This window comes from Sitodiplosis mosellana, unplaced genomic scaffold (genome assembly GCF_009176505.1).
Source record: "Sitodiplosis mosellana isolate CC-2019 unplaced genomic scaffold, AAFC_SMos_1.0 Smas_scaffold_6167, whole genome shotgun sequence".
Classification (NCBI taxonomy): domain Eukaryota; kingdom Metazoa; phylum Arthropoda; class Insecta; order Diptera; family Cecidomyiidae; genus Sitodiplosis; species Sitodiplosis mosellana.
In genome coordinates this window covers 4,423,409-4,448,409 of record NW_022601408.1, presented here as the reverse complement: position 1 = coordinate 4,448,409, position 25,001 = coordinate 4,423,409, and the positions used below count along the sequence as shown (strand labels likewise).

Below are 25,001 nucleotides of genomic sequence, written 5' to 3'. Positions count from 1 at the left end.
CAGACAAATCGCAAACCATCCATCATTCATATGGGAGCTGTTGATATGGCGGCGAATTCTCCGATCAGAATCAAGAAACATGTTCGTTGTCCAGGCAATCGTAAGTTGGCAAAGAGCTTCAGAAAGATTCCGAATACCGTCGTGCTACAAGTCAACGAGAACAGAACATCACAGCTTTGCGGTAGATGTTTCACACCGTTCGACATAGTAATAAAGTTGGAATTTTATTCGGAATTTGAATTTAGAATGAAAGTAAATGTGAAAGTGAAGAAATATTGTACTAATGAAATATTGTACTCTTCGGAACTCAGCTAAACTTCATGTTTACAATTGAACGAATCAGATAGAATAGAAATAAGAAATGTTAATTAGAATAGATTTTTTTCAAACAACATTTTTGAACTAGCATATTACATACTGCTTTAACCCAGACTGAGCACGGGGGGTTGGTATCATTCATAGGTTTCTGTGGCACTTTTCATTTGACTGATATCAAAAACACCCTAGTGGGCAGTCATCGGAAGTGAGGAATTGACAATATATAAATTAAAAATGTCATTGATTAGTTAGTTAATATTTTTTGTATGATTTAGATTTTAAAACACACAGATAGATACGAGCCGACCGTGTTGCAAATTAATTGCGTTGTCTCGACTTATTGATGGGTTTTAACTGTTACTTAAATATGATTTTTCCAAAGAATAATTTCAACAAAAATCAAGAAATGTCCGTTTCATTTCGGGCTCTCACTTTAATACTAAATATAAATATGACAAACTTACTTAACAATCACTTTAGATATCTAACCTGTGTATATTATTTATATATACGTCTCTTTAAAGTATTTTGATTTTAAAATTTTTTTGTCTGATTTATCACTTATAAAACTCTATTTTATTCTGTTTTTTTTTTGTTAATGTTAAATTTCCGTTGATTCCCTATCGATTTGATCGCAACGTATTTCATTTACAAACCAATCAACGGACTTTTAAAATTAACAACAACGCTTTCGATTTTATAATACATGTGCTTGAAACGTAAACTGCATACACATATTTCATTGAAAACAAACCAAAATTATGTGAAATTGCCGAGGCAATCTCATCATCGTAAGACGAGGTGCATTGTTTGATTTTACAGTTCTTTTTTTCTTCAAAGGTTCACATGTTCTCCCCAAGTTTCATAGTTAATTTTGATGGTCTCAAAACATCGAGAGTATTGTTTTTTTTTTTAAATTCTGGTTATCATTTTTTTTGGTTATTTCTCATTTGTTTTTGATGTATATGTTAAAAAATCTATTCATCTGTTTTGTTACTACTTGCAAATATTCACAAAAATTTGGCACTGGGTTGTCCGAAATATTTTTTTTTCTCAATAAGATTCATTTACAAAAAAAAAAAACGTTTTCTATAGAATATATACATTTATAATTTTGAAAAAATACTTTTACCTAAACTTTGTATCCAAAGAAAGAGAAACAGTTCTTTTTTAGATCGTCTTTGCTAATAATAGAAGTGTACGTGAGATGTCCTTTTTTGTATGTTTGATTTGTTGGGAAGATTGTATAAATATGTGAATGATGAATGTGCGATGTAATCGTGATTTTCCTGCATTGATGACGTAGCGTTACATCGATAAGATGCGATAAGATTAAACAGCTATTGAATAGTCAGATGGATTGTTTTCGGGTTCAATGGATTGGCGTAGTTGATTGTTACTGTTCAGATTTGGAACGTCGTCAACTTTGTTGGCTATATTGGCAATTAGATTTGGTCGTGACCAGAGCGATGAACGTATATCTAGCTTAAGTTTTTTCAGTGTATCAATGTCACATTCGGCTTCGGATAGCTCAGCTACGCATGGCGTTCCGGATTCATTTGGAATTTGATGATGATAATTTCCGATTCCACCAATTGTTGGCAATTGTAGAGGTAGAAGATTTCGCATTGTGCCCCTGTTCGCATATGAATTAGTTGCTCTTACATTGAATATGTTTGAATTTGTGTATTAGTGTTTGTTTTTTTTTTTTATCTGTATGACTTTATGGATGTTGTTTTTTTTAAATCTACTCGTTTGCTTGTCGTTAAAAATCGATACGAAACACAAAAGTTCTCGTTCATCTTCTTTATGTGAATCTTTGGTGAGTGATTCTTTTGGATAATAGCGAATTAAATCATTATCATTTCAGGAATTTTAATGAGGCTTTGTTCTCATTCTTTTTTTAGTGAAACATTCGATTCTTTTGTTTTTCGGAGCATTTAAGAATGTGCGTCTTGTCAGTGTGTATGTGTTTTATTGTTTAGATGATGGTTTTGGTGTATTTGTTTTGTGTCGATTGGATTGTATTGTGTTTGATTGGATTGGAATTGGATTGGATTTTTTTTTCTGTATCGGATTGATTGATTATAGACTGTTTATGATTGACGTGCGATGCAGTGAGAAAAGGAAGCAAAGTCAAAAACAAACAAAAGCATACGACAGCCCACGGAGAAGCATTATTATTAAAAATGAATTTAATTTTATTGGTGCGTGGTTGTGTAGATGGTGCGATGTTGAATTGGCTTAAATTGACTCGACATGCGGGAATAATTGCTTTTTTTCAGGTAAGAAGCGTTTCGTGGAGGGGATGATGATAGCAATTGTGTGGCTTGCTGTGCTGTATCAGTGGTCGGATTGTGATGGAGAGAAGATGACGGTATTTCAGAGGATAAATTTCTGTGTCTTGGTGTTGTGTTTGTAGTATATGTGGTATTGTTGTGTTGATGGTACCTGGATCTACCACGACGTGGCAACGACTTCTGCTCCGACATGGGCGACAGATCAGACGATGTACTTGATTGGTTGCCATGATAAATAATACCTAAATAGTTGTAACGAGCGAAAACAAACAATCACTCTTATTTGATATTCTGGATTTGTGCTAGTTTGATCAACGCTTACTATGTTTCATTTTGCCATCCAATTGATTCGATGATTCAGTTCGACTTGATGTCAATGGATCTTGGTCTGAATCTGATTCACTCTCTGGTTCTGTTTTGCGAGAGTGTCGTCGCCGATTTTTCGAATTCTGTTAAAAATCGAATTCTGTTAAATAAACATGTACACAACAAAAATCTAAACAACTCATTAACATGTTAACCAAAAATCACATTTTCGCATTCTAAAATTCAATATAAAATGAAATTCACTAATAAAATCCAATTGAGAGAAATTAAACGCACAATATTATAATAGTGTGATGATTTTGAATTATGTTGGCTTAGTACCGCTGGTGGTGGCGATGCGCAACCTTCCTGTAAAGCTCGCTCATGGTACATAAACGAATGTAGCAGTGTATTTGCCGGACCCGGATGAGGTTGAGCAAGTGTACTGGCTTCAGATAGCTGAAATGTTGCATATGGCGATATGTCCTCTGGTCCTACAAACGAATCAAAAAACGAAAATATTTGTATTGAACGCTCTAGCTATCCGCAAAGTTCTTTGTCCAAATTAATGCATTTAACAGCAATCAATTTACCTTCAGGTATTTTATCGCCCGCTTGGTGAGAAACTTTATGTATTGTTGCGTAATAGCGTTCACGTTGAGCTGCTTCGCTATTTTCACGATTTTCTTTCGTTTCTTTTCGAACACGATTTTCCCGACCTATTTATTCAATAAAGTGTTTGTACCTCAGTATTCAATAAACTGTTACAAGCATCTTCATTGTTGAGAGAAATACTTACGGTTTTTATAGCAAAGATATAGTGATGTGAGTAAAAATGTAATTCCAGTGACCGAAGTAATAATAAGTACAGTTAAAAAGTTCGCATTGTTATAAAATCCAATAGCTGGTGGTCGCCTGTGAATCAGTTCAGGCGGTGGTGCATCTATATAAATAAAGACAAATTAATGATTTATTTTTCATTTGAATATCCATGATATTCGAAAAATTCACATACCGCCTTCTTTAGTGAGTGTAATGAAATTGTATTCAGCACTTGACGATCCTGCCACATTGTGAGCTTCCATTCGCAATTGATACAATGTTGTGGGCAACAATCCTGATAATGTAAAGCGGCGTTGAGGTTTTAAAGCGTTTGAAACGAGAATCCACTCGTTTTCAAAACGATTAGACATCATTCGATATTGGAGAACATAGTAAATGATTGGACATCCATTATCTGGCCAATTGTGAAGGCGGAGCACAGCTGTCGTTGAATTTGGTGATATGAGTGTAGATGCAGCTGCATTATGATTGTAGATTAAAACAATAAATAAATATATGTTTTTTTAAATAAATAAATGGTTAAATCATAACTGACGGAAAATTGGCAAAAAAAAACAGAATTAGATGTAAAATAAATAATTCTGACAGAACTGACAAAATTGGAACATACATAAATCCAACAACGCCATAAAATTGATCATTTTCGCAATAAAGAGGTTATTCAAGGAAAATTCCCTAACATAGAGAGTGGCGCCACAGCATTCCCATAAAGACGTAGTGGTGACAAGCACAAACCTAGTCTAAGGAATCTTCCGAACCGCTCTTTGACCTGAATTCAAACATTGAAATATTAATAGAATGTAGTAAAAAACTGAGCTCATTTATTTAATGAGTGAGCCGCATCGATATTTATTTACTGAGTGACCGCATGCGAATGAGAAGCGAAAGAGAAGCGCGCGCAACTCCATACAAACGAGTGAACGAACGAACGGTATAGCATACACTTCGTCATTCCGTCGTTAGACTACGAATACAAACACAATGTTTCATTGTGTTCGTGTCTGTATTCTAAGAAAGAATGCATGCGGAAGAGACATGCGGTCACTCAGTAAATAAATATCGATGCGGCTCACTCATTAAATAAATGAGCTCAGTTTTTTACTACATTCTATTAATATTTCAATGTTTGCCTAAATTAATTTAAATTGCTTGCAATTGTCAAATTTATTGCAACAAATGTCAATTTTATACCCATTTTGTTAAATTTATGATCCAATTTTGTCAATTTTTTTTGCCAGTTTTGTTAAAATAATTTTCTCTTATACTTTGACGTTTATCATAATCAAACGAATGAAACGAGAGCACGTAGTGCTACTATGTTTCACTACGTATCCAACGTGACTGAGACATTGACAGTTCTCAACTTCGCTAAGTATTGAGTATTGTAAAGTTCTCATTCAATCATAATAATATTAGATGTTTGTCTGCTCTTAATTTGGTTCTAAGTTTTAAAAAACGTAATTATTCGCAAAAACTAAATTAACAGAATAATATATGGTTAAATATTTCCACTGAATATTTCATGAATTCAATAAATGAAAGATATCAATGAAGTTTTGTTTGGTATTGTGTTGTTGTTGATTCAATGTTAGGTTATGTTCAATCTAGACTCATTTGGGAAGTGGTTTCCGTATGGGATTCGTAGAGCCGCCATCTGAAATATATATGGGAAAGATAGTGGCGCCACGCAGCCAACCAAACGAGATAGATGGTCAGCTACGGCTGACGCCCGTTATCCAGATAATTTGCGTGCGGTGAACGCATATAGAACGCTTCGCTGCCGCCGACCGATCAATTGTATTTTGAAAGGTGGAAACCAAATGTTCAATCAATGAAAAAGAGACAAATCCATATATAACGTTCGGATACCACCTTCCAAAATACAATTGATCGCTCGGAATAATTCCGCATTATTTTTGGGGATTGTGTTCCAGAATACCGGCACAGACATTCCGTTTTTGTGACGTGCGATCCATCCAAATTCATGATAGAATCTATAATTTTTCTGACTTTGTGACGTGTTATCCAAACAAATTCATGGATTCTATCATAAATTTGGATGGATCGCTCGTCACAAAAACGGAATTTCAGCGGAGTTGCTATATGCGTTCACCGCACGCAAATTATCTGGATAACGGGCGTCAGCCGTAGCTGACCATCTATCGCGTTTGGTTGGCTGGCGCCACGCTTTATTCTCATACTTCATTTGTGAAGTTTTAGAAGAAAGTTCTTACGCTGACATCAATGTTATTACATCAGCTGTATGGTCCCATTGGTTGTGTTGTTATGTTTATTGCGACCAAATGTGGCTTAGTAAAACCGAGTAAAAATATATTCTTTTAAAAAAATCATTGTATGTAATTACTATTATATATTATTAGCTGGAATATTCAGTGATTACGTCGAATTACACCTTTTAGTCGACAGCAAAAGAAGCCGCTATCGATTGCTATCAACCGACACAATTCCAGGTGCAATTCGTTCAATTCAATATTATTCCGATTTATTCAAGTACAGTCAATTGACGATGTTGCTTACACAGTAAACACGATGGTACTAAAGCAAGCACTAAAATCCGATTGACTGTACTCGAAAAAGTAATTTAAAAATTACATTCAATGATTTTTTAAAAGAATGTAATTTTACTCGGTTTTACTAAGCCACATTTGGTCGCAATAAACAAAATAACCTAACATTGAATCGACAGCAACACAATACCAAACAAAACTTCATTTATATCTATCATCTATTGAATTCATGAAATCCAGTGGAAAAAATTTAACCATATATTATTCTGTAAATTTAGTTTTTGCGAATAATTGCGTTTTTTTTTTTCACTGGAGAAAATCTGCCTACAAAACATAAGAATAACTTTCACGCGTCGACTATGCGGCACAAATATATGTGCTCAATATTCGACACAATCGGACAAGTACTTTGCGCTGAGCGGCGCTGAGTACGTTTGACAGGCGCGTAGTGAATATCTGATTTCTACGCGTTTCACAGGTCCTATCATAATATTAGCGCCATCAAGTCCATGGAAGATGAACTATGCAATACTATAGGGGCTAATATTTTTGAACGTTTGAACCTTTTCAGAGCGTTCAAATCTAGGGGTTTCATTCAAGGCTTGAGAAATGTGAATATTTGTGAATATTGTGGATATTTTTCTCATTGAATCATCGTCAAAATTTCGATTATATGTGAATGTTGTGAATTTTGTGAATATTTTGAATCAAATTTCCAAGATGGCGACGAATTCAAGATGGCGGCTGATGAGAACGCCTGAACTGTCAAATAAGAAAGACTGAATATCGGTGAATATGAGTGGATATTCTGAATTTAGCTCAAAACACACCGGAATTCATGAACTTTTGAATGATAAATTCCCCTAGGTTCAAATGAATGCATTCGGAACTATACGAATAAAAGCAGCATGACACAGATGGCGCTTTATTCAATGCATTCCACACACATTGTGATTTCGGTTAACGAGACGAAATAAATGATAGTACAAATTAAATTCGAACAATAAAAAAATCTAATTTAATTTATCAATCACGGACAATTTTGCAAACTTGTTGCACATTGAAATGATATTCGATAAGCAATCGAATATTGTTGATGTCGAATACATTGCACAATATTCATGATTTCGGAATATTTTTTTTAATTCCCCCAACAAAAGAATTCAAAATGAGTTCTCTTGAGTTTTTTGGTGGCCTTCTGAAAATGAGTGGAAAACAGTGCACAAGAGAAATTAATTAATTTAAACAGAATCTGAACAGCGTAGAATGAATTGTAGAACCTAAACTTGGCAGCCTTTCAGCGTAGAGTAAATTGATTGGTTTCTCCTGGGTGAAAAGGGAATACTCTGAAAAATTTTTGTTGATTCGTGGAGGAATCAATCCAATTCTATTATAAAACATTTTCAATCCCAGGATATAAGAAAAAAGGGTATCACACTCACTGGCGTTTGCAATACTACAACAAAATAATAAATTAGTGTAAAATTAAGAGAAGGAGAGACTTAAAGGAGCATTTTTTGCTAAGTATGATGTCGAAAACATATGAACAATACAGTCTTGGAATTAATACCCTCTATACCATAGAGCCAAGGTACCAAATTCAGAGCTAAGTAATAAGTATACTTATATTAAATATCTTTCTAATATCAAGTCGAATTCAAAACAAGTATTTACTGTCACAACTTTTAGATAATTTATGTGCACATTTTTGACATTTAATATAGTGCTTATTGCCACCAACTTGAAATAATATTATCACCTTTAATTAATCGCATTTTCTTACCTGTTGGAACGCCGGGTGCCTGGCCCTGGGTTCTAACATGTAGTGTTGTACTCGATGGCGACGTTCCTATTTTGTTATTGCAGGTCAAGTAAACCTGATAAGTGCTTCCACACATTAAACCCTTCAATTCATGGCTTGAAGCGTGACGAGACAAGGTCATTTCTTCGAGATTTCCATGACTTCGACGATAATACAAAGTAAACCCAAGCAATGGTGCATTTCCATTTGATGTAACTTTCCAGTGCATTAAGATACTACTTGAAGTAGCGCTAGTTACATATAGGACAGGTGAGCTGGGTGGAACTTGGATGATCAATTGATACGTAATGACATCATTTCCGTTGGTGTTATCAACATGACAACTGTAGTTACCATTGTCAATGATTTGTAAATTAGTTAGCATTAAATCTCCACTGTCAAGTATTTGAACATTATGCGAATGCCCTTGTCTCAATAAAACGTCCCCTTTAAACCATTCACGTCGCGGATTTCCAACAGCCATACACGATAAAGTTACCGATGATCGCCAAGTGCGCACCACAGGACCACCGAATGAAATAATTTTTGCCAAAACACGGTTATTTGTTATGGCTGAGGCAACTCGTGAGCTTTTCCCTTCGCCAACACGGGTCGATGCTGTTACCCAAAATTGGTATTCTATGTGCGCTTGAAGCCCCTTCGCCTCATAATTCAAGACCTGCGCACCCAAGCTTCGTTTCTCATGATTTAATTCTTCTCTCCCATTAACAACACGAGTATAAAGATTGTATTTGATTATGTTTCCATTTGGTTCGAATGGCGGTAGCCATAAAACAAATAATGACTGAGGTGAGCTAACAACAACTTTGATGTCTACTGGCGCTTCCGGAGCTACAAAAGGAATAAATAAAAGATTTTCTCGGTAAATTGTCATTAACAAAATGCGTATTCATTCAGCAATATTGGCAAATAAGATTGATTACCGTCTTCCTCTGTTTGACAGTATAATGGCTTTGATACAACGCCATCTCCAATCCGGGTGAAAGCAAGAACCTGAATGCTGTAGTTGGTAAACTTTTTTAGTCCAGTCAAAACGATGGTCAGATCGGTGGTTTTTCTTGAGTCAATGTCATCGTTCATTCCACTTATAAGATCTGACATGAATTCAAAGTTAACTTTATAGCCTTGCAGCAAACCGTTTGTATGATGACTTGATGGTGGCTGCCATGATATTTGCAATGATTGAGATGTAAGTGGTGCACAACGGACATTTTCTGGTGGCATACTTGGTACTACGTCATTCATATGGAATACCGAATAAAAGCAAAAAGTACATCTTTTAAAATTCAATTATTTAGAATATTTCACATCGACACATACCATCTTCCAGTGTTTGTGCTGTAGCTGGTTCAGACAAGGGACCGGATCCAACTTGATTGAAAGCCTGAATAACAATATTATACCGAGTATATTTTAGTAGGCCACTCAACAGATATTCGCCTGTCCCATCTTCGCCGTCACCCGAAACGGATGTGAAATTATAATTATTATTTCCCGGTGTGGTTGACGTTTTATAGCCAATATTGAAGCCTTGAATTTCCCCATGGCGCAATTCAGCCAAAGGTGGCATCCAAGTTACTAGTATTTCAGTCGATGACAGTGGGCGAGCTGATAAATTCAATGGTGGTCCGGCAGGTCTCTGCGGCTCAGTTTTCACATGTAACTCTTGACTCGGAGCACTTTGTCCTGCCTGACCCTCGGCAATCACACGAAATATATACCTGGTAGCTGGCTTCAAATTTTCAATTAAAGCCGTATATTGTGGCTGGTCGGTGATGACAATCTCTTGCCACGGACGATCATGTTCCATATATTCTACAATATATTTTGTCACTTCAGATGCATCCGATCCGCGTGGCTGCCATTTCAAATTAACCGTACGACTTGTAATCAGCGCAGCTGTCAACGACGATGGTGCCTGTGGTGGCTCTAAAACTTGAAGCTGAACCAATTGCTGATCTCGACCATACAAATTACTGGCTTGACAAAAGTATGGGCCACTATCACTGCTATCAACGTTAACGATTTGCGCTTCGGCAGCAATTCCTTCCTGTGTCACATCCTGTTTCACTGTTACTCTGAGCAAACATAAATAATCGTCAATTTCGCATTGGGTGTTTCCCCTACAAGAATTTTGCGATACATTGAGGTTTACGTCGACATGTCGCCATAAAGTAAAACCTTCCCAAGACATTCCGCATTGCGATTCAATGTACAGGTTTACGACGGCATATCTGCGACATATCGTATTGCGTAAACCTGTAAATTCGAATCGAATCCAACTTCATCACATTGAAAACATAATTTCAAATGGTTTTATTTAAACTTTTCATGTTGCTCTTCGTTACTAATAAGAAATAAAAACTTATTCAAAATAATTATTAAGTAGAATAATCAGTCATTGCAGCCTTTAAAAATACAACATGCTGAATTCGAATGAAGTTGATCGCAGTTCATGCATTTTGTGACAACTATTGCGGAAGGTTGTCGATACGTTTGCGCAAACGTTGTCGCAAAATTCTTGTAGGGTTCTTTTCTTGCCCAAGAAGATGTAAATATTTAAAATACCTATAATTTGTCGATGGATTTAGTTCATGTTTCCCAGCACGAAGCCAAAGTACATTAATCGGCTTATCGCCATTTACTTCGCATTGCAAAATTGCTGTGTCACCCTTTTTAACGGTGACAATTCGTGAAGGTGCAGAGAAGTACGGAGATGCTGATATAGATCATAATACAAAACACGTTAAATTTGCTGCAAACTTTTTCCTAGGGGAATTTAACTCTTACGAGTTCAGCATGTTTTTTGCCAGTTTGCTTGATTCGCGGGAGTTCGACGCGTTCCTTGTACGTACTGACGCGCACGGTCACAAGTTTACACAAGTTTGTTTATGGTTTTGCGCGTTTTTCAAGTTGTTATTTGACAATTAAAACGCGTTTCAAGCTAAAAATCGGTTGTTTACGTGTATAAAGATTTTTCACATCCTTTCCAAAAGTTCAAAGATTTTTATAATTATAAAATGGACAAAGGAAATATTTTTAAAGAGCTGGAGAAAGTGTTGAAGAAAAAGTTAATCCAGATATAATAAATGGAACGACTGATGTGTGCGCGTCGTCCAGCTACAAGTTTGCACACGAACTCGCGCGCGTTCGCGCATGTTGTTTTAATACGGAACTTGTCAACTGAGTGGAATCATGCAAGTTCTCTGGTGAATGTAACAATTTCGTGCGCGTTTATATCATTTTTTTACAAGTTTTCACGTAGTTAAATCCCCCTAGACTTTTTCTCATTTCATTTTTTTCAAACATGTAACTGAATCGCCAAACTATTGCAGTTATTTGTTTGAAATGAAGGCGGGAAAAACGACGACAATGCGGAGTGCTACTTACAGTTAACCTTTAGTTGAATCACTTTGCTGATACCTGAACCGATGCCGTTTTGTGCTTGACAAAGGTAGAATCCTTCCCGGTCCTCTTTAACGTTTTGTAGTAACAGTGAGCCGTTTGCTAGTAATTTTGTAAACTGTTTTTCACGAATTTCTTCGTAATCCCCGGATTTGCTTCCTTTTTTCAGTAATTTCAATGTAATTTTGCACAGCGGATATATATTTTTGTTAGATTTATTTTTTTGGAGTTAAGAAAGTACGAGATAAAATATTTGGAATATCTGCAGTGTATTTTCTAAAAATCATATGATATGTCCTAGGGAATTTATCTTATTTAATGCATATTTAATCTGATGAATTTTATATCTATGGGTGAGATTGAGTGTAGTACATATTTCGCAGAATTCGTATTGGGAAAGAAGAGTTAGTTTTCAATAGGGTTTAAAAACGCGTAATTTGTTTCAGTGTTTCAAAAAAACGTTATTTCAAAGAGCCGTTAAATAACGCCCAAAAAAACGTTATTTTCGTTTTTTCTCGTTATTTCTGCGGTATTTTGAACTGTCAAAATAAAGTACTACAGAAAAAAACGTTTTTTTATCACCGTTTGCGGTATTTTCGAAACGTTTATAAATCCTTGTTTTCAAGAGGTCAACAAATCTTGATAGAATTTTTTTTCAAACAAGTATAGGGCTATTTTACTTTTGCAAGGTTATACCGATTGACAATACCAACAATTTTGCCGAAGTCCAATTCGATATTTCTTATCATTAAATTGAAAATTGCAAATAGTCACGAAAGAATCATACTATACTTTATCAAAATTTAAATCGAAAGAAACATACACTACTCACAATCTCACAGAAATTTCAGTCATAAAATGTTTGTTATATCTTATGTATCGAGATGCTCTGGCGGTTATAATAACAATGAGCAAATGGCTCGAAAATTAAAGAAAAAATTTCTCGCAAAAAAGCAGCACCAATAATAATAAGCACCATTCTCACCTGTAGTCTTTTTCCAAACGATGGCAGGCGTGGGAACGCCTTGTGCTTGGCAATGCAGGGCAATTTGACGATTTCGTTCCACGCTCACGTCGCTTGGTTCCACAATCCAGCGCGGAGGCACTGTAATGGTGCACGTTTTGTCGTAGTTGTGCATGAATGTTCCCCGTTTTTAGGATCGTTTTGGACGTTATACGCATTTGCCATATTTTTTTTTTTTTTTTTTGGTAATTTATTGCAATTGTTTTGTGGTAATAAATGTTATTGTGGTTTGCGTACGTCATAAAATCATTCACAAAATAGTTAAAGAAAATGTAAAATATTAATGAGACTCGTGCATACAAACTTTATATTAAATATAATTGAGGGAATCAACTGAAAATGGTTTCGTAAATTTCGGTTTCGGGTTTTCTCCTCTTTGATTCTTTCATCATAACAATTATAAAAAAAGTGTATGAGAGAGTTAGTTGTTTGGCCAAGCGTTCTTTCAAATCAATGATGATATATACGTTCATAAACGATATAGTATACGTGTGATGAAAATAATAATGCAGTTGAAATATGTGCACGCACATTTTGTTATCGTATCAACAACACGCAAAATCTATAGAACAAATATTACACTTTGAGTGTATAAAAATGGGAATCAATTTGAAAACGAAAAATGGAACAAAACGCAATGTGAGGTGCACAATTTCAAAAGGATAACGGAAAAGAAAGAAGTTCGAAAAAAGCTGATTTATCAATCAATATGCGAATGCATTTGCGGTCATTTTGTTTAACTAGTGGATTGAAACTAATGAAAATCAACCAAACAAAAGATAGAATACATCAGGGTTTGTTTATTTATCACACAGCGGGTACAAAATTGCGATTCATTTCAGTAGCAGTAGATCAAAAAGCATGTCTGGGTCTATATATGTCGATGTGAAATTAATTTGTATACTTATTTTTTTTTTTTTCGTATAAAATTTATTTCAAAAGTTTTGCTTTATGCATTGCAACAGAAAATCACGTTCATCTCATAAGACAATAAAAGGCAACAGTTATCAGTGCTATTTCAAGCTCAATATAAAATCGATTTTTGTATTGCATAAAAATTGTTGTAATAATTCTTTACTTGGTTTCACATTGAAAAGCACACCACGAAGTAATAAAACTACCAAAAGCCAATTCACTGCGGATATATGCGAATATCCATTCATTCAGTTAACGAAATGAAGAGTTAAGTAAGCACAAAAATAATAAAAGGTTGGTGTAAAAAATTGAAAACGGAATTGAGATTTTTTTTTTTTTTGTTCAAACATTTAGAAACAAAAGCAAATCGAAAAAAATGTATGAACGAGGGGTTTGTGGTTTCATTGGCAAGGGTCTAAATTTTACTGGCAGGGTAATAGCGAAAGCCGTTAATCATATAAAACATTTTGTTGAAACAGCGCTCAAACTTTTATCAAACGAACAAAAGCCAAAAATAAATATTTTTGTGGATTTGTCAGGTCTTCAATCACATAATCACAATTCCCAACAATTATCAATTCAGTCATATGTTTTATATTTTGCGTTTTTGTGTTTGTTTTCATTAATTAGCGGGGAGCACTTTCATTGTTGTCAAGTTCCACCGCCAAACACGCAAAACCATTTTCCGCTTTCTCCAAATTCGGCGAAAGTGTTCATAGTTCAAATATATTTTCCCATCATACCTATTATTTCGCATCGACAACATCACAAATCAAATGACTCGATAAACTTAAAATCTAATTGAAAAATAGACAGAATGAACCAAAATGAAATCAAATCAGTAAGAAAGTTCTTTTCTTTGTTTGCCTTATCAATATTCAGAAATCAATATGTTGAAAATTTGGAAAACAAATGAAGGAGTAGACATAGCAAAAAAAAAAACACAAGATGAAAAAGCGTGGCAAGTAAGTAGTTGTATAAAGTTGCATGTATGTTAATGTGTTAGTGTATGTGTATATGTATGTGTGTTCCAATCGACTTCACCGATTGAATTTTACGAAATAAATTTGTGTTTTCGAAAATTAAAATGGAAAATCGAAACCGCCCGTTTATATGTGGATCATTCATGAGTTTCTAGCAACAAGTGTCTGAAGGAAAGATAAAGATCTCGAAATTTTCTAAAATTTTTCAGAAGCACACGTGTGCAAGGGGGGCGGGGGTATTCCGGTTTTACCCCCCCTCTAGGATTCCAAAATGTGGACCCCCCCAGTGATTTGAAAAATTTTACACTAGATATAATGGATTTTCAAAAGTGAGGACCTTTTTTTTTTTAGTCCTCACATTTTTCGGAGACTGGTTCTACACTAGATAGAATCGATTTCCAAAAGTGAGGACCTTTTTTTTTTAGGTCTTCATTTTTTTTTCACACCCATTTATAAATTTGACCCCCCTCAAGCAAAATCATTTTACCCCCCCTAGAATTTTTGACCTTGCACACGTCTGTTCAGAAGACATCCGTCTTCTATCTGCGGAGCCTGTCCGTGCGCTCTTTGTGCCCTGGTGCAAAATTGACAGGGCGCACTTTTCTTAGGAGAAACGAAAATAATTAAAATAAAAATTTTCACAAAATGAGTAACTTTCTTGTTAGAAATGTTCTTTACGCTATTTTGGGTATCGTTCATAGTATGAACTTCATAATATGGTTTACAATACACTGTTTCGTATATATATGAAACGCACGAAAGAAAAAATCCAACGAAATTAGCAAGATATCTGCCTTATGTAATACTGAAAATTTGCGTTTTAGATACATTGAAATTTGTACTATAGATACGCCAAATAACGCAATGCATGAATTTATCTGCTAAATCGAATTGATGATGAATTCGGATTTTGACATGTTCTTGTGCATCATTGTGCTTGTGAGCAATATTGAAGTTGTAAATTCAATCGATGACATTGATTTTATTTGTAATGGCATTTTGTGTGGGAAACAAATAAAAAAAGCAAAGTTCACACAACGAAATTAAATAATTAAAATAATGATTTGAAATGAAAGTACGGAAAAAGCGATTTCACAAACGAAATACACATGAGGTGGATCAATAGATGGTCATCACAAAAATATAGTGTTTGCTTCACAATTTTAGGGAACAGGAAGGAAATGTGGTGGTACAGATTTTTCTGTAGAGGGATAGTACTCCGGATAATCTCACCAGTCCAATGGGTTGGCTTTTCGAAAAAAGCAGAAACACAATTACTAAGAAAACAAATGAACGATTCAAAATCTAAGTTTCGTATCAAAACTAAAAAGTCCAACAAAATAGCATGTTGGATATGATCTTAGTACTTGAGTTGATTTGTTTTGATACATATGGTAAGGTCTTGATAGTAAATCTCAAGTATTTACATCAAATACAAATAATATTTTATGAAAAAAGAGGTGCCTGCTGCATCCCTTCAGAATTTCGAATCGGGTGGAGACTGATAGGTATTGGTAGAGTGCAATCAGTGTTCGTCAAATGTTATTATTCGTTTAATTGGTCCTTTTCGTAGCCCGTATGGTTCAACTGTGGACTACTACGCTTATGGTGTTTACTATTATCGCCTATCTCCGCACAATTCCATGTCAAACAGTGGCTGTTGAGATGTCAAAGTAAATTAAAATGACTATAGCGCTCCCATTCGCAACGGGGACATCAATATAGTTTATACAAAGTTTCAAGTCGGATCTAAACAGCACGTCAAGTTTGAAATTTTTTTCTGTTTGCGCCCCACGCATATTCTCGGATATCCATAGTTGAACCTACGGGAAGTGCTTATAAATAAAAACTGTCAAATGTTTAACCTTCAATCCGTACATTCTTTTTTGCGATGTTACTCGTACATCCATACATTGGAATATTATTGAGATGAAATTAGGCTAAGCGAAAGTGTAGCGCGAAAATACATGAACACACGAACGAACTATATATTCGGCATTCACTTCGTCGTTAGAACACGAATACAATTACAATGGGAGTCCCATTGGAACATTGACAAAATGTATGCACATTGCACACTATCTCGTTCGTTTTTGTGGAGCTGCGCGCTATTCTTTGGCTTTGCTTCATCTCATCCGCATGCGGCTCACTCACTAAATGAGTAAAGCTATTTTTCAAATATATATCCGTAAAATTTCAATGTATGCGTACATCTGAACACTGGATGCCTACAATGGTTTTAAAATGGGAATGTAAGTTTTTTGTATGGGAGGTACCCGTAAATCGATTCCTATTGGCTTCAAACTTTCCAAGGTTTCATTGTTTGGAGAAAAAATAAGATTCTGAAAGTTACATGTTGATCGCATTTGCAGAAGTTTGGTTTTTGGTCCTCAATTTTTACTTTTCCCCACCCCATGTCGAGGATCACGCTCCGCGTGGGGAAGAAAAGTATTGGTTTCGGCCCAAATTTTTTGCACCTCCAAAATGTTGTTTTCTATCCATTTCCTATCCTCCCAGACCCAAAAAACCCCTTTTTGGGGAGTCCGAATGTATGTCCGTACGCTGTACGGTGTACGCTGTACGCAATTTTTTTCTACGATAACTCAAAAAGTTTTTGAGATAATTGCAATCTGTAAGAGCCAAAAACGTACATGTCATTTAAGGTATAGAACATCAAAATTGGCTGGCGTTTCGCCTAAATATGGCCCTTTGATTTTTTTTCGGCCAAAATTGATGATGACCGGATGATGATGATCAAAATGGTTCGTCCAAATATCATCCAAAAAATGAAAAAAAACCGTTCAAAACTTTTATAAAATCGTCAAGAAAATATTACAAAAAATCCCAAAAATGTTGGTCGATTTTCTAATTTTTTTTGGACTTTTTCGAAAGAAATTTTTTTAAAAACGTCGAAATCTGTTTTCGTTTCATGTTCTGAATTTCGAATTTTGTCCAAAATATTTCGAAAATCGTCCGAAATATTTAGAAATTCATCCAAAAGTTGTCGTAAAACTGCCCAAAATTTGTTAGAAAATTTCCAAAATTTGCAACGAATTATTATGATTTATCTATTGACACCACCAAGAAACTGATTTTTTCTTTACTGAATGAAGAAACAAATTAAAAAATTAAAAGAATTGTATGATTTCGATTTATCTTTTCAATTTATTCCGCGTAGTTCAATTGAACTAAATTGAGTGAATATTTACAACTTAGTTATTATGATTATTAGTTTTTCGAAAATTATAATAGATCTGTATTGTATGCATCTACATATTTTTACCGTTACATGAAATGTACATTGTTTAGTTTTTCTCCCTCGGAGTCCAGAACTTTGGATTTTTTAAATTCCAAAAACAGATTTTGTTTTGTGTAGGGACATTTTGTGTAGGGCTGGCATGAAACTATACGCTTGAGTAAAGCGATCGCGAGGATGTTTTTGATTTTCTCAATATTTTGGATGAAATTTAAAATATTTTGGGAGATTTTCGAAATATTTTGGACAAAATTCGAAATTTAGAATAGGAAACGAAAACAGATTTGGCAGTTTAAAAAAAAAATCTCAAAAAAAGATTTCGAGCGATTTTATAGAAAATTGTGACGGGTTTTTTTTTTCATTTTTTTGGACGAAATTTTATCCTTGATCTTCTTTTTGAGATCTTTCCAACGATATATTTATATTTCATGGTTCTCGAAGAAATTGTCATACTTAATGTATGGAAAAATGTATATAGGCATCTAGTGCCCAGATGTACGGATTCTCTGTGTGTATTTGTGATAGTATACTTATTCACATACGACGAAAAATAATTAAGATACAAGCATTCAAAGTTGAAGGTTAAATTTTTTCTACCATTACTGAATCCAAAATATCAAAGTTTCGGAGGAACTACGAAAAATAACCCAATTTACGTATGTCAAACAATAAAAACATCATTCTAGTGGTACACACTGCGAGCGGTTTTTAGTTATTTATTGCTCTTAACAAATTGAACTCTATCAGCACCAATCGATTTTTCCGTAGCACTGATTCTGAGAGACGCAGTGTTAGAAACCCCGATAAAAGGAAAGAGTTTGAAAGATGACGAATTAGATAATTCGAAAAAAGAAATGGAAAACCGATAATATGAATTGTATACAAAAAGGAGTTTATCGGTTCTGCAAAAGGAACGGAATGCAACAAAAGTTATTTACTGAATTGCGATGCATGCAATCGAATTAAAATGAAAATCAAAAAGCAAAAACATAAAATATACAAATTCAATTGATGAAAGAAACTCAAACGATTTTACAACAAAGTAAAAAATACTGAATCCAAATTAATAGTAAAATATATTTAATTTGCTTCGAATTAGTTCATTTAGTGTATTTCCTCTTCAAGATTGGTTTGAAAGGTATTTTTTGTTGTTGTTGTTATATTTGATTTTCGAATAGATTTGGTTTTAGTAAATTGTTGGTGCAAAATGTTTACCTGATGTGGTGATCTGCTGCAAACCCACTGCGTGGCAAAGCAACTGGGAAAGGATGACACATCCATTGTGATAGCTTGATTGCATACACATATCTATACATGCATATGTAATGGGCAGAAAAATGATAATTTGCTCTATCGAATTTACGGTTTAAAGATTCTTTGAACCACATGATACGTATGTTGCAAATCTCGATTTTATACATTATATAATAAGCTGGCAGAAATATCAAAAAACATTTCAAACGATAGAATTAATTAATATTTCTGAAAGTATGCCCCCATATACATATATATACATCAACGGTGTATAATGTACATATTTATAACTTGAAACATACATCTATGCCAAAAATATTTCATATTCAGCAACGGTAATTATGAACCAGCCAACGGGCCATTCTTTTTTAAGTCTTTTTTGCGTTCTGCAATTTTAAAATCATGCCGATGCATGGAATATTTATATTAATATTTATGAAAATGAATCAAATTGGCAAACGTCAATAAATACGAAATATTCCGTGGTATTTGTGGGAAAACAGTTAGGAGGAGACAATACATGAGAATGTTAATTAATATGCGCAATAAACAAAAGCAACGGTACTATATCGAAATATTTATTTATGCAGCGCTTACGGACAGGCACACAGCCTCACAACACTTACAATCATTCTCTCTCAAGCACGCGAACCATTTTTGTTTTGTTTTCAATAAATTGGTTCTGGGGTTTTGAATACTGTACCTTCGACCTGTATTGAGGTCGCATATTTGAATCCAGCTGTTGGATTCATCGTAATGCCAATCTAGCAGTTGAAACTCGTACTTGGCATTGAAGCATTGAACTACGATGTGACTCGGTATTTACCGCCGTTTCGTCACACATTTTATTCTCTTATGGTTTTTCTTTGTTTCGAATAAATTCCAATCTACTCAGGATTAGTTTCAAGCTCCTCTCTTTAGATAAACAACTACTGTTTGTCTCAATATTTACGTAATTAAATTGAACATATGGCGAGGGGGAATCACTCTTCTCAATTAATTTTCACTCAAAAGAAATAGTTAGAGAAAAAGTAATTCGAAAAGTGACCGCCAGAAAGAATCAATTGCAAAAGTAATTTTTTACCAAAAAATTCTTTTTTCTGTCGAATATTATTCTCTTCAATTACTTTGTTTTGGAAATTACTTTTTCTCTAACTATTACTTTTCAGTGAAAAGTAATTGAAAAGAGTGATTTCTCACACCATTTTCTCTATCGATTTCAATTTTTATATATGTATTTCGTATGCAGAAAACAACCTACATAAATAATTGATGTATATATATATTTCAGGCATCAATTTTATACACACTTAAATGAATGAACATATAAAAAAAAGTATATCGATTGCCTCATGCGTTACAAAGTTATTATCAACGTCCATAAAACCATTGGAAGTGAGATAGAATTAAAGAAAAATATGTATGAAAAACGTACAATCAATGATGTCGATGAAAATATGCGGAAAAATTGGGGTGCATAAGCACTGAAGACGCTAGAACGCCGCAATTCAGATATTTCTTCACTTTCCCATCCATGCCCTTCAAATTGGGTTAATAAAAGTACATAGTACTTGAGGTCCACCACCAATCTCTTACAAGTTAAGCGGAATTCGCAAAAACGCCAGAAAAAGGTCTCTTAAAAAGAGATTGATAAACTTGATAAAATAGGGCAATGTCGTAATGAACGCAACCAATTTCGACGGAATCAAAGTTGAAATGTCAAACAAATATTTTTGACGGTTTCACCCTATCAAAAAACCTTTATACAGTGAATCTCGAATATATCGTAAGTTCTTTTGAGTGCAAAAACCCATTTAAAAAAAAAATAGTGGAAAAAAGAATCATTTTTATAAGAAAGTTAATTTCTTATTTTAAGATGAGTTTTGTTTTTTTTTTGTTTAGCTCAGGCCATGATATCCAGTGTTGTCGGAAAGTAGAAATAATTTTTCTAGATAAAGATAAGATATTATCTTATCTATTATGAATTTTTAGATAAGAAAAAAAGATAAAACATTTGTAGTATCGATTTCACTTAATTGGCGATTTCGGAAAAATAACTGTTTTGGTGTGAAACTCAAATGGTTCGCCAAAAATGGCATACTTTTCCTGTGTGTATCATCCGAAAAAATTATCGCCATTATTGCTGCTTTTCTTGAAAATCGATGAAAGTTTATGGCAAATACGCGTGGGCGGATCCATAAATCAGATTCACTGAATCATTTTTCAGAGAGATTCAGTTTATTTTGATTCAGTGGATCAGTGATTCATTTTTGGACAATAAATTATTTTAGATTGAATCACAAATCGAAAATGATTCAGAATAAAGTGAATCTCTGATCCAGAAAAAAATGAATCTTGATCGAAATTGACAATACGATTTTAATATTTGGAACATCAATTCTTCTGGCAAGTACTTCGGAATTGAATAGCATTTTTGTTTCGCCACTTTGGGACCAAGGCATTCAGAATTATCTGGAAAATTATCTAAAAAAACCCAGATAAATAATGAAAAAATTAATAAGTATCTAGATAAGATAATAGATAAACACTCTTATTATCAAATTATCTAGATAAGATAAAAGATAATATCTTATCTTATCTGAATTATCTAGATAATAAGATTATCTTCGACAACACTGATAATATCGATATATGAAACCATCAAATTTGAGATCGAAAAACCGTGTATAGTGTAGTGTTGACTTGATTGCATCGCAAAAATGTTATAAAATGCAATCACTGTAATATTTCCGTTCATCTACGACAATATGACCACAACCTAATTCACTTGTAAATATAACAATTTCCAAAAGGCGTGAATTTTGATACTTTAGACGCACAAACTATACATTTAAACTTTGGGATTTCGATAAATATCTGAAGAAAAAAAACATTGATATTCTGTGTCACTAACTTAATTTTTTGATATTTCTTGGGGTTTTTATAACCATTATTTTAACTCATTTCCAGAGCTAACCAAAACATTCACGAAAAATCCTGAAATATTTATTTAATATTTACGATAAATCCATAGAAATATTTACGTAAATATTTATGAAAAAGGGTAGAAATAGCAAAAATATTTACGAAAAAATTTCATTAAGAAAGAAATGAAAAGTAAAAAATGATTCAATTCGATGAACTAAACATTTGGAGTCAAAATTTTTCTTCCGTTTGGAAAATAATTGAAAATTCACACATAAAAGTGGCAAAACCCTCAAAATATTGAGGAGAAAAAACACTCTAAAAATTTAAAATATTCAAAAATAAATGTTAGGTCCGATTTCTTGCACACACACAAAAGTCAAAAGTTTTCAATTAGTATTAGGAGAAAAGAGAGACTAATAAAAACACAAATACTTTATTTTTCGTATTTTCGTTGGCTATTTATATCATAGCGTTCGCAAACACAATGATAAATATTGTTTTCTCTGTTCTAACTTCGCTTGATTTTCTGCCTTTGTTTATGAGTAGATCGAAAATAAATAATTGTGCAATTCACCTTTAGACGAATATTTATAGACCAAGAGCTGTTGAACAAAGTACTATGAATAAAAGATTCATGTCAGATAATGAAATTGTAGGTGCATATTAAGGCCAATATTCAAAATATCAAATTGTTTTATCTTCATTTGATACACGTCATAATATCTGCTCGCCGATAACAAGAAAAAAAATTGCTTCACTTTTCGCTCAAATTTTATGGCAGAATTTTTGTTTACTGATAAATTCGTACGAGAATAATTCAAACACAAAAAATCTGCTCCAAACATTGTACACAACATTTTTTATTTCATATCAAAGTCTCATTCTATTCAAAGACGTGAGGTTATGTGTTTGTTATGCATTTTATCCATTTTGACATGATTACCATCAAATGAAGATAAAACAATATGATATTTTGAATATTGGCATCAATGTGCACCTACAATTCCATTATCTGACATAAAGCTTGTATTTATAGTACTTTGTTCAACAGCTCTTGGTCTATTACTAGCCAGAACAATTTTAAACAAAATCAAATGTATTTTATATATTTTAACTTTTATGCAGTTCGTCTTCTGATCAATGACAAACTCAAACAGTAAAGTCTGAGATGAAATTCTCATGAAAAATTCGCAGAATATATGAAAAATTTACAAAATATTTACAAAAAATGACAAATCGTCCAAATATTTATTCATCCCGAAAAACGACGGAAATATTTATTTAAATATTTATTATTTAAGTAAATATTTTGGTTAGCCCTGCTCATTACTACAAAATTTCAGGAAAACCAACAGTTTCGAAAATGTATCGAAAAAACGTTTTTTTTTTTAAAAGATAACAAAATTCGACTCCTAGGAACTTTCAGCTAATGTTAATGGCTATCCATGACTTTACATTAATCCTCATAGAAAAAAAAACTATAGCCAAAATGGTGGTCCACTCATTACAACATTCCCCTACATATAATTTTCGGTCTTTGCAAGTGCCCTTTGTTTGTTAATTTTACTAATTTCACATTTCGGTCATGAATTTCTTCCGATAAGTTGTTTTTTTTTCTTTTCAATAAGATAATCACCGTACACCGGCAACGGCAACAGCTGTGAGAAAAAATGCAATGCATTTAACTCATATTTGGATTTTTAGAAAATTACGTATTTATCGAGTAATCGGATAGTCGTGTAGAAATTCCTATCGTAGTTCATTGCTCCAATCCTTGACGAGAACAGAATAATTTTTTTGTGGCGCTGGATTCAAATCGGGAGAACAGGACAGGGTTTTGGATTTTTAATTCTTTAAGTCTAACATTCTTTACCTCTAATATTCAATTGCGATGTATACTCAACAGATCCTCCTGAATTTTTTGCGACACAAGTGTAATCACCGGAGTGTTTAGCAGATAAGGAGGGAATGCTAAGGAGGGAGCTATATTGATCAAGTGAAGTTACATTTGCACCTAAGGAAGCCGGCAATGGTTCACCATTTTTTAGCCAACGCAATGTTAACGGTGCATCACCTCTAGATACGCCGCAAACAGTACGCGTTCGCATACCCTCAGCCAAACCGTCTTGAAAGGAGAAAGGTTCAATAATAGGAGGTACTGGAAAAAAAATACACACGAAATAGAAGAAGAAGAAGAAGAAGTATAGAAGTACGATAGAAAATGAGAAGAAAGAGATAGACAGTGACATAATAATGAAATTGATAACTGGATTGGACGTATAGCATCATCGACAATGTTATAAGCGTCTAAACGCAAAAGCGATAGCCACGTCAACAAAACGTTCTTAAACGTAACATAGTGTTGTGGTTGGTCAGCGAACGTACAGACAGTGTGTATATTTGACACCATAAATAATGTGATTTCCTGTACTGTATGAAACCGCGACACAGTGTTACGTTTAACACAGTCTGGATACAGTGTATGAGTGTTGCGTATTTTGACATCATTTTCTGGGGTCAAACACGGAGATCGTACAGCTTTACACTGCATCCAAACGGTTATTTGACTCTATAAATGATGTCAAGCGACTTCACCCTCTATGGCTACACTTTTTTACTATTAAAATAGTGTCAGCCGTGCGTTACCGCAATGGTGAATTTTTACTAGGGAATGATGATTAAGGTTAGAGTGCCGACACACGAGACAGAGACAGAGACAGAGAAAGAGAGATACCCAACTTGAAATTCGACTCTTTGCTAATCATATCCACTTCGCCGCGTTTCATTCATTTTCAATACATGTTTTATTGTTTTTGTAAGAGGCCGAATTATTTTATTCAACTGGTGTTATTTGTGTTGCTTTATCTTTTGCCCATTTTTTCACTGACTTCGAAAATATCATTACATGACATTCACCTGAAATAAACCCGCTTGAAATCCACTTTTAAAAAAATTCATTGAAATTGCGTTTTGGTTCTGATGAGTCCACACCGCTCAGGGTTTAATTTTTCCCATCCGCTCGATAGAGCCTCCATCGATTGAATCGAAAGAGTTTTTCAAAAGAGACTCTTCCAAAAGAATCTTTGCGAAAATTTTCAATATTCTGCTACAAATTACGG

The 25,001-nt window shown here is 34.0% G+C and overlaps 1 protein-coding gene across 1 annotated transcript in view; it reads right to left on the bottom strand.

Annotated features, from left to right (window-relative positions):
* Positions 1 to 317: 317 nt before the first annotated feature.
* The window catches only part of LOC129575765 (cell adhesion molecule Dscam2), a 49,843-nt gene continuing 25,159 nt past the window's right edge, over positions 318 to 25,001 (bottom strand). Inside the window, exons 6-19 of the mRNA XM_055459766.1 lie at positions 23,756 to 24,169; positions 12,508 to 12,627; positions 11,508 to 11,681; positions 10,686 to 10,836; positions 9,438 to 10,195; positions 9,041 to 9,349; positions 8,079 to 8,948; positions 3,940 to 4,224; positions 3,724 to 3,867; positions 3,518 to 3,643; positions 3,222 to 3,418; positions 2,941 to 3,067; positions 2,770 to 2,860; positions 318 to 1,954 (exon numbers count right to left, since the gene is read on the bottom strand). Of these exons, the coding sequence (XP_055315741.1) occupies positions 1,651 to 1,954; positions 2,770 to 2,860; positions 2,941 to 3,067; positions 3,222 to 3,418; positions 3,518 to 3,643; positions 3,724 to 3,867; positions 3,940 to 4,224; positions 8,079 to 8,948; positions 9,041 to 9,349; positions 9,438 to 10,195; positions 10,686 to 10,836; positions 11,508 to 11,681; positions 12,508 to 12,627; positions 23,756 to 24,169 (4,070 nt within the window). The 3' untranslated portion in view covers positions 318 to 1,650. The remainder of the gene's footprint in view (positions 1,955 to 2,769; positions 2,861 to 2,940; positions 3,068 to 3,221; positions 3,419 to 3,517; positions 3,644 to 3,723; positions 3,868 to 3,939; positions 4,225 to 8,078; positions 8,949 to 9,040; positions 9,350 to 9,437; positions 10,196 to 10,685; positions 10,837 to 11,507; positions 11,682 to 12,507; positions 12,628 to 23,755; positions 24,170 to 25,001) is intronic.